This window comes from Ochotona curzoniae, unplaced genomic scaffold, assembly GCF_017591425.1.
Source record: "Ochotona curzoniae isolate NIBS_2020 unplaced genomic scaffold, NIBS_Ocur_1.0 scaffold_2453, whole genome shotgun sequence".
In the NCBI taxonomy this organism is placed as follows: domain Eukaryota; kingdom Metazoa; phylum Chordata; class Mammalia; order Lagomorpha; family Ochotonidae; genus Ochotona; species Ochotona curzoniae.
Window position 1 is genome coordinate 5,663,664 of NW_024467094.1, and position 18,636 is coordinate 5,682,299.

The 18,636-nt window shown below is 41.8% G+C and overlaps 1 protein-coding gene across 1 annotated transcript in view; it reads left to right on the forward strand.

Annotated features, from left to right (window-relative positions):
* The first annotated feature begins 3,290 nt into the window (after nt 1–3,290).
* The window catches only part of LOC121169954 (myosin-13), a 54,595-nt gene continuing 39,249 nt past the window's right edge, over nt 3,291–18,636 (forward strand). The window contains exons 1-11 of the mRNA XM_041000793.1: nt 3,291–3,318; nt 5,006–5,057; nt 9,581–9,796; nt 11,833–11,976; nt 12,062–12,218; nt 14,822–14,849; nt 14,937–15,048; nt 15,427–15,519; nt 17,425–17,488; nt 17,580–17,678; nt 17,794–17,897. Of these exons, the coding sequence (XP_040856727.1) occupies nt 9,593–9,796; nt 11,833–11,976; nt 12,062–12,218; nt 14,822–14,849; nt 14,937–15,048; nt 15,427–15,519; nt 17,425–17,488; nt 17,580–17,678; nt 17,794–17,897 (1,005 nt within the window). The 5' untranslated portion in view covers nt 3,291–3,318; nt 5,006–5,057; nt 9,581–9,592. The remainder of the gene's footprint in view (nt 3,319–5,005; nt 5,058–9,580; nt 9,797–11,832; nt 11,977–12,061; nt 12,219–14,821; nt 14,850–14,936; nt 15,049–15,426; nt 15,520–17,424; nt 17,489–17,579; nt 17,679–17,793; nt 17,898–18,636) is intronic.

The window sequence follows — 18,636 nt, forward strand, 5'->3', positions numbered from 1 at the left end:
GTACCTGAGAAAGTAGAAGGTTATGACTCAACTGTTGGATCCCTGCTTTATATGTGGGAGACTTGTTTGGAGTTCTTATTTAGAGGGTCCTGTTTTAAACTGATCCAGCCCTTACTCTTGCAGGCATTCAGAAATGAACCAGTGGTAAGAAATCTTTTCGCAGCTTTCTATCAAACAAAATAAAAATGAATATGTAAATTATAAGAAGAATAATTCTTTTTTTTTACTGAGCCCAAAAGGGATAGTGTGGCAGGAAAAAGTGCCATTCTGTACAGTACACACCTTTAGTCAGCAGAGTTGAAGCGCCATTAAAGCCACCTTCTGGTGCAGTGAAGAGTTTTGATATAGATTTGAAATAATATAGACATCCAATAGTTAATTCTAACTGGCTAACTCTCCACCTCCTCTACAAGTCATCAGTGCCTGTGTAATCATTGCAGTAAGTTTCACACTAATAATTTTTCAACAATTACTAAGTAACCACTGCGTTCCTAGGGTCTTCCCTCACTGTCCTATCACTGATTCTAGATTCAACTTCAGAAAATTGTGTGTGTGTGTGTGTGTGTGTGTGTGTGTGTGTGTGTGTGTGAGATCTGCTCCCAACTCAAGGGTTCCTCTCTGATCTCAGACTCATTAGCAGTGGAAACCAATCACTAACAAGCCCTGCCAAATCCCCGACCTTGACCCTTGTGTGTTAATCCCTATCTCACCCTATGCTACAACCAAGCTAAAACACTTCCTGCAAAACCTAAGCTGTGATTCCTCAGATACCTAAGCCCATACCTGATTTTTGTCCCCTTCATTTAAAGAGAGACAGTTGAGAATTGAAGAAAAAGTGTGACTTTAGAGTCAGGAACCCTAGGAGTTCATTCTGAATCTGTTTCCCCCTAGTTGGGGGGCTTTTGGGTTATTCAATTTCATTTCATTCAGCCTCAGTTTTCCCATTGTCCAAAGAAAAAGTAAAATAAATCCTTCAGGTTTGTAGAGAAGATTGCACATCATAAAATACCCAAAAATGATATATAAACAGAACAGAGTGACAGAAACATTATTATTAACTATCCAGTCATCCCTCCTAGCAAATCCCTTCCCTTCTACCAAGCAATGTGATCACACAGAAACAATTCTGGTGATTGTTTACACCCAGCATGCTTTAGTTTTCAGACACCTTGCATTCACACCTAATTCATTCTGCATCCCCCCTCATTTTGGCATAGTTAAGGGAAAGCAATTCCTTTTTTCATCTATATACTCCCTTCACATCTCTACTGTCAATGGCTTTGGATAGGTTTATTGTCTGCTAGCCCTATATCCGTATAACGAGGAAGGTGCTTGAAAACTACATGTTTCCAAAAATGAGAGGTTCTCAACATGTGTTCTAGATCCAGAGAGGGGGTTGGCATCTAATTTCTGCAGCTTACTAGTCAGTTAGGTAGCCTTAGGAAATCCACTTCAACTTTCAGAGACTCGGTTTCCTTGACTGTGAAATGGGAATGATTTTAGTATCTGACTCACACAGCTATTACAAAGCTTCAGTGACTCAACATACATAAATCCTGGCCTGTGTGAGTTCTTTACACGTCTTAACTGTTACTGTGCAGTGAAATGGAGTGCCTGACCCCATCCTTTTCTGCCTTCTCATGCCATGCCTCTTACAACACAGATCCCACCCCTCCGATGAATCATCTTAATTTGCTTGTTCAAGGCAACAGGCATTAACTGAGCATCTGTTACTTATGAAATACCGTCCACTCGGTGAAAGCAGCTGTGTTTGTATCTTACAACTCTGTGTTGCTTTCCTCTGGGCAAAAACCTCTATACAGATTGCATCTCTCAGTCTCCTTTTCATTTTTTTAGAGCAAGGAACAAGAAGGTCTTTCCAATATCACACTATCAGATTACCAGGGAGATTCCAGGTCTCGCCCCTTGGGGAAAAAAAGGCTAACCATATTCCCCTTTGGATCTTTTCAAACCCCTTTAATATGCTGATATTTATCATGAATCTCCAACAGGTGGGAATAGAGTTTGCCACAGTTCCTAAACTCATTTCATTGCAAAATCTCTCATTTCATGGTTTCCCACAGGATCAGCATCCTACCAAATATACTTTGGAAAAGTCTGTATGGAAGGCAGTTTTATGCCTCTGTACTACTGCACTGTCCACAAATTCTCTGTGACCAGTGGACCCTGTCTGTTAGATATGGCCTGTCTGAAACTCACCCTTTGCAAGATTGCATGTAATATCTGTGACTCAGGCAACGTTAATCACAACCACTTTAAACATATCAGATGATATTACTGAAAATGGCTCCAAATTCTACATGTACAGATGTTCTTCCATGTTCAAACATCATTTATGGCTTTTCCAGAAAATCCCCTGAGCAACCATAAAAGTTGTCACACAGGCAATGTGCTTTCATTGAAAACCTTCAGATCCTCACTCAGAACTTAACTTTCTCCAACTTGATCTTAATCTTTTCATCTCTTTCTCAGTCCATAACACAGAATCACAATAGTAAAGACAAACTCACTGAACACAAAAAAAATTTATACCTAAAAATTTGACCATGAAGGTAAAGATATAAAAACTAAAAATTAGGCACAAAATTTCACAGCTGTCTAGGAATAAGTACATGATAAAAACATACTAAGAACCTAATATCCGTGAGGACTTCATGATAGCATCTCTCAGAACTTCCTGGGCCACTGAGAAAAAGTCAGATTCTTCAAGATAGTATGCAGTATAAATTAAGGAAATGTGTAATAAATTGTACAAAACTTTCCTCCCAAAATGGATTTTTTAACACGACTGATAGATAAACCAATTTAAATAGGTAGGTAGCTAGAGGGGGTGGAGAGAGAGAAATAGATGAATAAGTAGGACTAGAAGTATTAAATTCTCTACTCTTAAGATTTCCAGAAATTTCTGTCAATGCTAGATAAATGAGGTTGAGTGATTCTCCGTACTATTGATCCTCATTACCTGGTAAATCATCCTGTGATTCTGTCCTTTACTGACCTTCTTAGCACACCCTGCCCCAGTTCCACTCAGCCCCTAGGACTCTCTAAGTCTCAAAGATCTGTGTCCAACGTCAAAATCCCTACGCAGCTGACTTGGCATTATGCAGCCTCCGCTGGTCATTTATCCAAGTAACTTAACAAGAGTGAGAGATCAGGGCTACGACGCATTTACATCTAGCAAGTAAATGGTGATCCCCCAAATATAGCCAAGCTAGAGTGCTGGGCTAGCAGATTTGGGAGTATAAAGAGAGCTGGGGGACCACACTCCTGAAGTTGCTCCGACCGCAGCATCTTAAGGTAAGTGGTCACAAGTGCCCACCTTTTTACTCCATGTAACTATGATTACACCTGATTGGGTTCCTAGGCAAGGACAGAAAGCCATCTGGGAACCCTCACTGAAGACCTATTTAGTGTAAGGTCTGTATTAAGGGCATTAGCAAAGACAGGATAGCAAGGCAAGATGCCTCTCCAGGGGGTGAGAAGACAAGAGTATAAGCAATTATGAAACCAAAAAGCCATTGGCAGAACAAAAATGAATATGATTTATAATTCTTCCTGTGACTGTTTAGATCAGCGTTATGCCATTTGGTTAACAATTTAAAGTATTGTCTTGTTACATCTTTTCTGCAACTACCAACCACCTTGACATATTACTTGAATTTTTTCTAGGGGGCGGGGCGGTATGTAACTTTGGTTTTCCATGTCAAAATTTTTGAGAGAAAGGAAATTAATCCAAGCATTTCATCCAACTCAGAATGCATTGTCCTGTGGTTCTGTTGCCTGATTGCAAGCTGGTCTTTCATGATGTGACTAATGGACTTTGCACTGACCCACGTCTAACAATGTACAGCATCTTTCAGAGGACTCCAGCTTTTGCAAACCTGTAGTTCTTTGATTTCAAGACACACATCCTCTTCCTTTTATAGATTCACAGAGCTGAAAAGAGACTTGGGGGTTTTCTGGTCCACCTGTCATCTTACAAAAGAAAACAAAAACACAAAGAAATCACAACTACTTAAAACTGCCATTAGAAATTGGTAGCTCTGCCTCTAGGTCCTATCTCTTTTAAACAAAGTAAGAATTTTAAATATACTTAATCATTTCATTCTTTTATGAGAAGTTTGTATGAATTTTAGAACTGTAACTGGGGGTTTATTAGAGACTCAAAATACAGTAGAAGGAGAGAGAAGCAGGCAGCCAGAACAGAAAACCAAATAGTAGAACATCTGTGCCTGCTTGAGAGTAATTTTATGGTGTGTTTCCCTGGTTCCATAAAAGTAGTATGTAGTAAATGGGAAGTTAGCTCTTTTGAATAAAATTTGAAATTGGAAATTTTCCATACTCACTGCTCCTTCAGCTAACCACAGGTGTAAACTCCCCAAGCTAAGACTCCTTTACCCTAGACCAGTCTTCAGCTATCGTACCTTGAACTTCTCTGGGGGCAATAAACAGCATTTGAGAATGTACTCTTCCTAGAACTTTCAAAGAAGTCTTGGCCCTCAATACACAGTTCTTCTCCTGACTTCCTGTAAAAATCCTAGCTAAAGTCTAGATCATTCCACTCCCTTCTTTCATTCCTGACCCCACACAGGCCTCCGAACAGAAACAGCTTCACATTCATACTACTTGGCTTAGATTTTTCTGAAAATCTGTCTTGTTCTTCCTTATTAAAAAATTTGGATAGATCTCCGAACTCTTACTAAACTGCACTCCTCCTAGTCAGATTCTTTTCAGGAAATAACTTGGTACCTTGGACAGATTCTCAAAACAGATTAAATGAAATATTGCAATTAACCTATTATCTAACAAATGGCTTAACTGAAAGGAGAAAAGGCACAATAGTAAATTTATTTTCTTCCTCTGTCATTCACTGTGTATTTATTTAAATATAGAGAATAAACACAGTTTCTATGTTTATTTAAATTCTTTGTAGTTCATTTAGTTTTTCTGTTTGCTTGTTTTTTATTGCTTGAACAATCCCAAGGACGATCCTTTATTTCTGAAGGACACTCACCATCACCTGGGAAACCAACAAGGTAAGAATTATTTCCAGTTTTTTTTTTCATGAATGCAAACATTGAAATCAGGAAATATTATTCTATGTGTTCTCACTCTTCTTTGACATATTCGTAAGAAGCTGAAATTGATGAGTCTGAAACAAGTTGCGTAAGTATTCTCACAGGTCGTCATGGAGGTAGCCATGTCAACTAGGAGGAGATGGTTGACAGGCTACAGCTATGTAACATTGGAAGCAGGTTATGCTTTCCCATTGGACATAAAGCTAATCATGGGAGATGCAAGTTTCTCAGGATACAGCTCAGGAATACAATGAGTCACACCTAGTTCATATCTAGTAATATGAAGTTCTTGAGCCAAGAATATACAGTTTTACTCTGGAACCTAATAGGCAGTTGCATAAATATAGGGAGAAGAGTTGACTTAGCAACCACATGTTCAGAGAGCATTGAGGAGCTTTGCCTGACAGTGATGATGAGTCAGCAGTCACCACTTCAGCCGTTACACCTAGGTCAAAAGAGGTTGAGGGCACTCTCTGATGGAGGGTGACATGTGGCTTGGATATCACGTTAGAAGAGATTAACAGGGGTAGCATCAGAGTAGAGGGACTGGGACAGTCAGGGAGGTTCTAAAGTACACCATGGAGGAAGCACATGAACATGGAGCATGGGACTGTTTTTCATAGCAAAGTCAAGGCTGAGGAGAAGCTAGAATAACCATGCAATCATTGCAGCTGTCTGATAAGGAGGCATGGACATGTTGATGACTAGGAGTATCTTTACAAGAATATTGCCAAGATACCTCAAACATCATCTAGGTGACCCAATTAGGAGATATCAGTTTCGAATCATTAGAGTAGCTGGAAGAAGAAAAATCTGCTGAAAACTAGTAGTGATTTGAGATGCAGATGGAAATGCTTTTCTAGGAAAACAAATTATAGCTCAACTATTAGATATTGTAGGATTTCCCCAGCTTCTTCAAGTTTTTCTCTAACATTACTATCATAAATGTTGAAATACCCATTTAATATCGTGCATTAGGATCCTCAGAGAAATAGGACCAATACTCATTGTGTGTGTGTGTGTGTGTGTGTGTGTGTGTGTGTGTGTGTGTGTTGTGAGGAATTTACTAGGCTCACACCACAAGGATTGGGAAAGTTCCATGATGGCTGTCTACAAACTGTCTCATGGCTCAGTGCCAAGATGCCAGAAACCTCCAACTTAGGGAAGCAGATGACACAACCCCCAGTCTAAGGCTGAAGGCTCAGCAGTCGCATGAGGGATGCAAGTCTTAGAAGCTAAATGCCAAAGAACTTGAAGTCTGATCTCTCTGGGTAACAGCAGTAGATATTAAACTCGAAAAGGAAAATCTAGAGAGAGAGAGAAGCTATGTCTTGCCCTTCCCCCTTTCTGTTTCATTCAGGTGCCTGCTCATGTTTAGAGTGGATCTTGCTTATTCAGTTTTCTTACCCACTCATCAGTCTTATCTGGAAGCAGCCTCAGGGATATACCTACACATAATTTTCCAATTCTCCGGGCATCCCCCATTCCCGCCAAGTTGTTATACTGGAAATGAACCAAAATACACTGGTACTCTTAGTTCATTTAATAATCATTCTATATTGATTCGTATTTTTCTTAGATTTGTTTTTTAAAGTTACCCTTTATTCTTTCTATGAATGTGTGGACAAGTTACGTCAGCCTCAGTTGAGAACTCTTGAAATATTCAAAATATCTAACCTCTCTCAAGACCTATTGAAGATTTCCAGGTGGATTCATAGACATTAAAGTCTGAAAAATTCCTGTTTTATATCTCTAGTTTAGATGAATACAGACATTCCTTAAATAGGAAGCACCTATTATCATTTTTTTTCAATTCTGATTTTTTTTTTTTAAAGATTTATTTTTATTATTTTTTCATTGGAAAGGCGGATATACAGAGAGGAGAGACAGAGAGGAAGATCTTCCATCCGATGATTCACTCCCCAAGTGAGCGCAACGGGCCGATACTATGCCGATCCGAAGCCAGGAGCCTCTTCCGGGTCTCCCACGCGGGTGCAGGGTCCCAAAGCTCTGGGCCGTCCTCGACCGCCTTCCCAGGCCACAGGCAGGGAGCTGGAAGGGAAGCAGGGCTGCCGGGATTAGAACCGGCGCCCATATGGGATCCCGGGCGTGAAAGGCGAGGACCTTTAACCACTTGCGCCACCGCGCCGGGCCCTCAATTCTGATTTCCCACATTTTCCACAAGATGTTACTTCTGAAATCAGGATACATATAACAATGCACAAAAAAAGGTTTTATGGTTTCACTGAACTGCATTTTGGCTTATTTGTGGAATGTAGAAACACACATCTTAGATTTTTATAAAATAAGGTAATGAATTAAAACATAATAATTGTTAAATTCAGAAATGTTTTCCTAAAATTATTTTGTGTACAATCAATGGTATTAAGCCACAACCTGAAGCAACATTGTTTTAGAAACAGTAAAATAATACTTTAAAAACTGTGATTCCCAGATATTATACTGAAGTCTTATGAAAAAAATTCCTGACTCCATTTTTCCAAATGGTTTCAGTGTGGATTATCTTCCAACAACACTTTTGAGTATCTTAATACTAAATCCATCTAAATAATATAAAGACTATGAAACCAGTACCAGCCAAGATGCCCTGTGCAATCATGCAGCCATTCTCAATGTGTGGTCCTGGATCTTCAGCAGTCTTTAAGAATCAGAGATACAAGAGGTTGGACAATTTCATAGAACACTCAACTTGCTCACTATGTGAGTGATGCAAAAGCAAGGATGAATAAAACTGCTTGTGCCTTCTCACATATCAAAACACAATGCCAAATTGTGCTCATCATATTTTTCACAGCCAGATGTGCACATTAATTCTTTTATTAACAAGTCAGTTTTAGGAATAACCTAAACATTTGATAAGAAAACCTTTTATTAAATTTCACTTCTAGCCTAAGCCACAGTGCACATGGCTTAGGTTGGTCAGAAAAAGAAGCTGATGTGAGCCCCTCCAATGGTACAATGGCAAAGTGGGCTCCAGTTCATCTGGAGTCTACAAGTAGATGCTCATCACTTTATTTGCTCAGGGCCTAGGGTCCCGGTGAAGCATCTCAGAGGGCAGTGAGAGGTAGAGTGTTTGCTAGAGAGTTGACAGTTGAATTCTGAGCCTGATGACCTGGGCCTTGTAGAGTCAGGCTAGTGCTTGCACCACTCCCTTAATTTAGAAAGTTTGTCGGTAGTCAGGAATTGACTTACAGTCATCAAAGCAGAGACAGAGGAACACAAACTAAGGGAGCAGGGCTGATGAAGTCTGCATAAAGGCCTGAAGGATAGGTTTTCCATTTCAGTTGCAGAAAATTTAAACCTGTGTGATGAGAGCAGGCCATGAGTTCACTTGGGGGATATTATATTAAATTCCAGTGTCTTGCTGTGGAAACTTGACCACAAGCCCCAAGATAGTTCAAGAGAGCCAATGAAAGAAGATAAAGCTGAATTGCAGTTAATCTGAATAAAGTCCAGAAAGAACATAGAATAATAAGAAAGGATATTTAAACAATGGTCAGTTCCCAGTGAACAGCAATGGCAGAAGAGAGAACTGCAACTTGCTCAGCTTTCCCATTTCAAAGTAGCAACATTAAATTTTATTTTTAAAAAAACCCAAGTTTTTCTTAAGAAAGATGTGAAGAGGTGTGTGTGTACTACTTTAAATCCATTTTATGGCAGTTTCAGCAGAATGAACAGGGAAGATGAGAGAGGAAGGAAGGGAAGAAGAATGAGATGGGGAAATGAATAGTGGAATTGAGGGAAAAGGAATGCAGACAGGGAGTAAGAGAAACAAGTAAAAGTTTGGGAAGCACTGCACAGGCACTTCTCACTTTGATATGCACACACCCTCCTGGAAATATTAAGAGGCAGGTTCTGAATAAATAATCTGGAGTAGATCTGAGATTCTGCATTGTCTAACAGACTCCTGGGGGATGTCGATGTGACAGTTCAAGACCCACACTCAGAAGAAGAAAGCATGATTCCACCAGTATGATCCCTGGGCCAGTAGCATCACATCATCCAGGAGTTGGGCAGAAATGCTAATTTTTCAAGTTCCACCCAAGACCTACAAAATCAGAAACCCTGGGAATGGAATGCAGTAATCAGTGTATTAGCAAGCTCTCCAGGGGATCTGGTCTTACTATAAATTTGGACCACTGTACTGGGTCATCATGTCTCTTCTCATCTTATTAACAAATCTTTACAGTCAAGTTACTGACTTTTCACTGAGCTACCTGGGATTTCTCTAGAAATGATAGGCATTCCAGTCACTGAACTAAGATACATTCCCAAATCTGCCACTCGGAGAAGAAAATTACCCACTCTAAGTTCCTAGACCTGGTCTTAGATCCTCAGGGCCCAGGTTCATCCTAGGAGCCTTCCTCTCTGACCCCTCATTGAATGGCAGTAACAGGTGGAGCCTTGAAACTTCAGGGCTACCAAGTGCAACACTCAGCAGTTCTCCTGAATCTTTCTAGCCTCCTGCAATCATGAGCTCCGATGCAGAGATGGCCATTTTTGGAGAAGCAGCTCCCTACCTCCGGAAACCAGAGAAGGAGAGGATCGAGGATCAAAATCGCCCTTTTGACTCCAAGAAAGCCTGCTTTGCAGTGGATGAGAAAGAAATGTATGTGAAAGGCATGATCCAGAGCAGGGAAAATGACAAGGTCATCGTCAAAACCCTAGATGACCGGGTAAGTATTGGTCTCAGGTATGTTTGACCACACAGGTGTCATCTTTTTTCTTTGCAAGAGGGTCGTGGACATCAAGTGCCAGTCTGTAAGGATCAAACACGGAGCACAGCTTCTACTGATATGTCCTGTGATGAAACAATCGGGCAAAGGTGCTATTGAACATACATTTGCTTCTACCTCTTTTTTTCTTCAAAGACTTAGCTGTGAGGGGTTTGTGGCATTCGCTTTGTTGGAAAGTGGAAGGTGATGGTGGAAGAGGTTGTTGTGTTAAATGGAGAGACAGATATTGTCTCCTGCTGGATAGACCAAGCAAACAGCTCTCTGAGCCACAAAGTGACTTTCTAAGAGGAGTGTCACCTAATTTAATGTGGAAAATTAGAGTGTTCTTCAATATCTACTAGTAATCCACCAGGTGTTGGTCAAAGTCATTGTGCAATAAGAGTGGCTACAGAAAGTTCGGGGAAGATATATGTTATCCATTAATTTCATTTTCTGCAAATTTTGTGAAACCCAGTCACATAAGTAGCTGCTTTCCCAGGGATGACCAATCGCTGTGTAGCAATCAAAGTGGATATTGCAGGCATGGATCTCAGTTCACATACTCAGGCATAAGAAACAGATCTTGCCCTTAATTTTTACGAGTATCATTGAGCTTTAACCTCTGTCATCAGTCCCTTTTTCTTTGACTGCTCTTGGATTTCCTCTATCTCAGAGTTGTACTATATTTTCAGAATCTCTTGCACAGTGGATTTTCACTGTGTTTCTGAAGACTCTATTAAGAAACAAATCCCATACCCTAAAGGTTCAGGATAAGTGATTTTTTCCAGCCTTCTTTTGGCTACCTTAGGTATTTTTAATCCAGCATAGTGGGATGGAGGGGTTTCTCGTCCTTGGGTGAAGCCCAGCACAAGTTCTCCTTTGCAAAACTCACACAGCTCTTCTAAGACTTGAATTCTTGGAAAACAAAACCCAGAAAGACTTATAAATTTCTTTCTCTGCATTGCCCAGTCTTCTGTTGTGCAGAGTCAGCTATACACTTGAAGGAGGGAGAAAGACAAGAATACAGAGAGAGGAAACATTCAATCATAATCTCAAACTACTATTTAACAGTGAACTATGATGCAATGCAAGTAGCCTGTTAGAGCAGATGTGCAAGGAATTATGAGGGCCTGGAAGACCCAAAGGAGAGGGAAAATAGATCCTAGAACAGGTGGTGTTGAGTTGACCTTGAAAGTTTCTAGAATTATTTCAGTGAAGACATTCTAGACAACAGAACGCACATGAGCAGGAGTGTTGAAGTGGAAATGCCCAGAACAGGTTGGTGTAGTGCTTTCCAGCCTTCCAGATTTTGTCTCCTTGCTTCACTCAAGGCACCTTGGGGCCAACAGAAGCAATTGGTTACATGGAGGGTCTTCAAAGGATCATGGGGCAAGCAGTATGGTGCAGTGTGTTAAGCCTCCCCTTGGCACAGTCACATCCCATATTGGGTGTCTGGTTTGAGTTCTGGCTCAGATGGTGTACCTGGGAGGCATTAGATGACAGGCCAGTGCTTGGGCCTCTGTCATCCATGTGGGAGGCCGGGATAGAGTTTTTGACTCCTGGTTCAGGCTGGCACAGCTGTTCCTTCCTGGCTATTACATGGATTTGGGGACTGATTCAGCAGATAGATCTTTCTTTCTGTGTCCTTGCCGCTCATTTTCTGTCTGTCCATCTTTCAAATATATAAATGAATCTCTGTAAAAAGATCAGAGTGAAAGTAATACACACGAAATTTAATTTTTTTGCACCAAAATAAAAACTTAGTTTTTAGTTCCCTTTTCCATGACCTTTTAAAAGTCCTCTCACACAATTTGACCAAAGCCAGATTAGTCAAGGCCAGTTACCGATGGGTCATCTCTGGACATGAAACTAGCTCATAAAAGATTCAGAGTGCTGGAGTCATTGCATCCCAGTACTTCACAACTTCCAGCACTCCAGTAGAGCATGTGGGAGTCACCCTCTCTCCCCTTCACTGGCTGCTTGTTCTCTCAACCCAGACGCTCACTCTGAACAGTGACCAGGTGTTCCCCATGAACCCTCCGAAGTTTGACAAGATCGAGGACATGGCCATGATGACCCACCTGCATGAGCCCGCTGTGCTGTACAACCTCAAAGAGCGTTATGCAGCCTGGATGATCTATGTGAGTGCCCATAGACATCTCGTATCCCATTTATTCCTCTGAATAAAAGCAAGGTGCATGCATTGAATGTTCTGGTTTCCTCCAGACCTACTCAGGGCTCTTCTGTGTCACCGTCAACCCCTACAAGTGGCTGCCGGTGTACAACCCTGAGGTGGTGACAGCCTACAGAGGCAAAAAGCGCCAGGAGGCCCCGCCCCACATCTTCTCCATCTCTGACAACGCCTATCAGTTCATGCTGACTGGTGAGTGATTTCTGCTGATTCTTGGTTTCTTTGGAGTAGCTCTTAGTTAATTACACAAGACCCTGTTCAACCTTGAAGCCAATGGAATGAGAAGGAAAAGCCAGGATGCAGCATCTTCTACAGCCAGTCACAACACATAGCAGAGACAGTGGACCTGGTTGAAACCGTGCTAAGTTCATGCTCATCTGGTGAGCTACCCTGTCCCTAACTCCAGAGAAGCCACCATATGGGCATCCTTGAAGGGAAGCTACATGAGTAGGCACTTAGAGAAGGCAGACTAGGGGCAATGGTTATGGCCAGATCACATTTCCTGTTTCCCACCAATCCCCACTTCCTCCTTCCCCTTCCCACATGTCCAAGACAATACCAGAAATATGGATATGGTAATTGTGTTATGTCATGTTCTTAATATCACATCTATCTCTTTTTTTAAACTGTAAGAAATGTTTATTTATTGTTAAGAACACTGATGCAAAACTATAAATATATATAAGCCACATCTATCTATTCAGCTTTCACCTGATCACCTGTTTAGACTAGGCATGGACAGAAGCAGTAGAAGAGGGCATTTGCGGTCCAAGAATGTTTAGAAATCACCCAAAATAATGTTTTCAGCCTTCAGTCATTTCTCTTTAAAGTCCATGATCTTCACCAAATTTCAAAATTTAACATGTCTCTTTAAATTGGCTGAAGTTACAATTTTAATGGGGGCAATGAGTGTCGCTCTTCGTCTGAATTGCTTTGTTGCAGCAGCGAAGTGCCAAGGACTGGGTGAACACCAGAAACTGTTGGCTGGTAGTCTGCAACCAGGGTGTGGGCAGCACTGCACCTCCTGAGGGCTGTGAGGAAAGATGTGCTCCAGCCCTCGTCCTGGGCTTCTGCTCTTTCCTGGCTGCCTTTGGCTTTGCTTAGCCTGTGGAGGCCTCCCCCAATCTCTCCCTTTATTTCCACACAATACTTCTCCCATATGCAAGTCTGTGCCCCAATTTTCCATTTTTAAAATTCATTTCATTTGTAGTGAAGAGAAAAAAGGAGAGAGAAAACGAGAGAGATAATGATAGGCAGGGATCCAGCATAGTGGTATAGCATGCTAGTCCTCTGTCTGCAAGCAGTAGCATACTACAGGGCACTGGTTTGTGTCCCAGCTGCTCCACTTCCCATCCAGCTCCCTGCCTGTGGCCTATAAAAGCAGTAGCGGGTGGCCCAAAGCCTTGGAACCCTGCACCCATCTGGGAGATCTGGAAGAAGCTCCTGGCTCCCAGCTTTTAGTCAGCTCAACTCTTGGTGTCACAGGAATTTGGGACATAAAACAGTGGGTGAAAGACCTCTTTCAGTATCTCTCTTTGTAAAAATCTGCCTTTCAAACTAAAAATAAGTCAATCTTAAAAACAAACAAACAAAAAAAGATTGGCAGTTCTTTCATATTCTGGTTCACTTTCCAAATGCCACATGCCTGGAGATGGGCTAGAGCCAAGAGCCTTACAGCATCAATCTAGATCTTCCAAGTGGGTGGCAGGGACTTAACCACCTGAGCCATTATCTACTACTGCCTTCCAGAGAGTTCTTTGGTAGGCTATTAGAACTGGAAGCGGAGTTGGGGCTTGACCCAGACATAATGTGGATGTTTCAAATGGCATCTTAACTTACACAAAATGTCCATCCTCGGCTTTCTGTGCATGTTAGGATAGTAGTCACATTGGTTGGGGGCCCATCCCACTGCAGTCGGACCACAACTTAGCTGCATCTTACTTAGACACCTGCACCTGCATCTGGCTTACATGTGCATCTTATACCTGCATCTTACTTACATGTAAATTCCAAATAAGGAGACACGGGAAGGTACTGAGGATTCAGACTTCAATATATGAATTGTAAAAGGACACAACTCAATCTGTACAATATTATGACTGGAAGGCCGGTATTCATTTTCCACAAGTAGAAGGTAAATGAAATAAAAGAGCAAAAATAACAAATAATAGTAGTAAATAAATAAAGGAGAAATGCAGTAACAGACTGTTTTTCAAAGAAACAGACAGGGGAAAGGGTGATCTGTCGTCTAGGGATTCACTCCCCCAAACACCCACAGCATTAGGACTGTGTGGTGTCAGGGACCCAAGCTCTTGACCCAGCTTCCATTGCCTTCCCAGGCACACTAGCAAGGAGCCTGATTAGAGAAAGAGTATCCAGAACTCAGACTGGCATTCTGGTATGAGATGTCAGCATTGCGAGTGGCAGCTTAACCCACTGTGCCACAGTCCTGCCCCTTCCTCCCCATAATTTCTAATTAGAACTTAGAAATTAAACCTCCTACAAGTGCTGGAAGTGATACTTGCTTTCTTTGCTAAAAAGGGAGATAAGAAAGTGGTACTGAGGAGTAAAAGATGTATGAGCATGAATGATTGTTACACTATTAATGTCACTGTCACCTCCGAGGTTGCCCATTGCTACACATTGCACATTTGGACAATCTCCAAAAATTGTCCCAAAGATTAGATATTGCCCAAATCACAACTAAAGCCTGTGCCCTAAAACCATTGTTGCCCTATTCTTTATGTTCTATCTGTTGTTGATTAGTTTTGTCCTGCTTCCCTCTGTGTTTCCAGATCGAGACAACCAGTCCATCCTCATCACGTGAGTAACCCAGGTGTGCACAATTACTCAGCAGCCAGTCATGGCCTTTCCTCATTCCTTGACCCCCACTGCCTTTCAAATTGACAGTGGAGAATCCGGGGCTGGGAAGACGGTGAACACCAAGCGTGTCATCCAGTACTTTGCAACAATTGCAGTCACTGGGGACAAGAAGAAGGAACAGCAGCCAGGCAAAATGCAGGTGGGCAGCGGTGTACACCAAGGGGTTACCAGAATGAGCATAACTGAGAAAGAGGGGGATCACCAAGGGCGTGTAGGCATGTGCCCAACAGAGAGAAAACCTCTCTCCCTGTGCTCACACAGAACAATTTTGATACCAAATGTGTGAGTTTCATACCTAAGTTATTCTCTTATTCTCTGCAGACACTAGGGTTGTACAATTCTATTGCATTCTGACACCATCTACCTAGAGTTAGTGTCAGTCCCTAACCACCCTCTTCAGATGCCAGCAGTAAGCCCTCAGCTCCTGAACTGCCGACTAACCAGTCTGAGAATTTTTGATTCAGCGGGTCTCTTGTGAGACCTCTCTTTCACATTTCTTCTGCCGGTTGCTATTTAGGGAACTCTGGAGGATCAGATCATCCAGGCCAACCCCCTCCTGGAGGCCTTTGGGAATGCCAAGACCGTAAGGAATGACAACTCCTCAAGATTCGTAAGGATCAGTCCAGTTTTCTTCTACTTCTACCCGCCCTTCATTCAAATACTGCATATGAAACTGAACTAGACTCAGATCAGTCTACCCAGTTGGGATAGTTTAAAATAATTTAGAGAACAAGTTGGCTTAATCGAGACAGAGAGGGAGGACTTTGCTGCACTTCCTTGAGTAGTCAGCATCACCTTGCGGCATTCTGAAGTCGTCACAGTGATTCCAAGGGCACAGCTGGAAGGCAGTTCCTGCATGCTAGCACTGATCTCTGTGGAAACCTTTGAAAATGTAAAAGTCCACTGAACAACAGCCATTATCTTAGCCACACAGAGATTCATGTGAATGGATTGAGCGCACTTCCTCCAGGTCAGGAAGCATTGGGACTAGGGAGAATGGGTGAAAGCAGAGGAGTTAAAAACAAAACAAACAACAAAAAAAGTAGCAAGTTGATACTGAAGATATTGAAGGATATAGTCTGTCCTTTCATCCTTTCATCCTTTCATGTTTAATTTAAGATTAGTTCCGCCAAAGAGCTACTTACTTCCATACTGGCAAATAAATAACATCCAGCCTTCTAATTAATAGTCCTCTAAATAATAATGTTTAATAGGGTAGGAACCAAGAGGTGAAGCCCTCATTTTTGCCTGCAGTTACAAAAATATATCCTAACTCCACACATCTCACTGGCCGGGTATCTCAATTCACATTTTCTCATCATTCCTCAAAAAGAAAATAACTATTGATGAAAAGGTATATGTGTTCATCAAATACCATGGTTCTGAATTTCCATTCTGGGAGATGCCCTTTGAACCCTGTAGATTATCAATTTGCACGTATCTTTTCCACAATGAAACTCCTCTTCCTTAAGGGGAACCTGGATATGTGCTACATGTCAGAGATATTCTGCTCATGGTTGGACCAGGTTAGTTTTTTTGTGCTCACACAAGCATGACAGGCAATGCCTTCAGAAAGCGCCCTGTAAACACTTCTATTTACTTAGTTCACAGGCCTCTTCTCTTGATCTGGACCCAAAGTCACAATCATTCCAGTTATTTTGCCTTCCTTCCATTCTCCAAGCATTTTTAGGTTAAAGGTATGACTTCCTGTCATCTTTCAGGAAGTGGCAAAAAATCCTGAACATCCAGCACTTACAATTCACACATATCTCCAATTCACACGTATCTCCACCATCTTTTCACTGCTTCCTTGCAGACTGTTTTCAGACAGTACTGAGCATATTACTGAGCACCAGTCACATTCCAAACTCTATGGGCAGACAAACAAGGCAGTGTTTTTGCTCTCATGTTTGTTCCTACTATGGTATAGAACCAACTAAGCAGATAATATAAGAGCACACACACACACACACACACACACACCATTTCACCTCTCTCCAAAAAGGGAGCAGCCCAAACCCCGAGGGACTGCTTTGGCAACCAGGGCACTGGACTTGAACCTTGGCTCTAGAAGCTAGAGATGCTTCTAATGAGTTATATGTAAAAGTGAGGCAAGAAATCTGAGAAAAAAAATCCAGAGGAAAAGAAGTGCTAAATCAAACAGGGCACTCAGATTGTTAATCCAAAGACATTATGCTGGAATGTTTGTAAGTCCAGCTGTAAGCCAGCCTGATGAAGCCCAAGGCAGCAGTCAGGAGTGAAGTGGGCCCAGGTGGAGTTGGAGAAGGCACCTGCAGGCATCCCCTGAGATATAGGAACAGGACCAAGTGCTGGCAGAACTACCCGGATCTGGGCTCACCCAGTTGGTGGGAATAAGAGGACAGTGTTCACATTTCTGCCTCACTTCCTTCCTGACTTGTGCATGCCACCCATCGGTGGTGGCACCTAACAGAAGCCACCCATGTAACTGTATATATGAAATAACCGTGGTATTTGCCAACGTGCCATTGGACAGGGAAAGTTCATCCGGATTCACTTTGGAGCCACGGGAAAGCTGGCATCGGCAGACATCGAAACCTGTGAGTCCAGCCCTCAACAAACACCTTGGTCTTTGTCCACAAAGGTCTCTTTTAGGAGCCCAAAGTCACACTATTTTTTTTTTTCACTTAGATCTCTTGGAAAAATCCAGAGTGACATTTCAGTTATCCAGTGAGAGGAGCTATCATATCTTTTATCAAATCATGTCCAACAAGAAGCCAGAACTAATTGGTAAATTCTCAAGATGTCATTCCTAACCTTCTGTTTCAGTGGTATTGGAGGGTGGGGAGGACAACCCTGGAGTAAGTTGTGCATGAAATGTTAAAGGGTTCTTCGTATTCTGCAGACCTACTTCTGATTTCAACCAACCCCTTTGACTTCCCCTTCGTGAGTCAAGGAGAGGTCACAGTAGCCAGCATTGATGACAGTGAAGAACTCTTGGCCACGGATGTAAGTGCTTTGTTTATTTGTTGGTACCTAGAACTGTTGAGCTTGTGAGCTGTGAAGGCAACTGAGTGAACTCCTGAGAAATCTGAGATCCACAAGAGTGAAATGATTAGAACTGAGATCCCAGACATGAAGAACACAGAGAATCAATACAGACTGCCCCCACCTCCACTCAGCACTACTTTACAAGATTCCAGAATGAGAATCCAGAAGGTTCTTCAAAGCAGATCTTCAGGAATACTTTCAGTAGAATAAAGCTTTGCACTTGTGAGGTTTTAAATAGTACAAGTGTAGAAACTTTTCTGGGTACAAAGCCACCTTCCAGGTCTTCTAGAAAATAGGGGGGAAAAATGTAAGGTGGTGGGGGGAAAGCCGTATCTCTGTAGCAGCCCCTGCCTTTTTCATCCACTTGTCACCTCGGGCTCACCCTTGCGGGCATCTGTGGAATGGGAGCCTTGATACCTGGGGATGATCTGTAGGGTTAAAAATCAGAACAATGATCACACCGTGACAGGCTACTTACCAGACACAACCAGTAATGTTAATACAATGTATTAATAAGATGATGATGTATTTGCAAATATACAATAATATTCATATATTTATAATAGTATATAAATATGTATTGGTATATGAATATGCCAATATTTCATTGTATAGTATCATACTGCATAATATAGTATGCTAATAAAAACATAACGTAAACACTAATAACACTGAGTATATATTGTATGCCACTGCT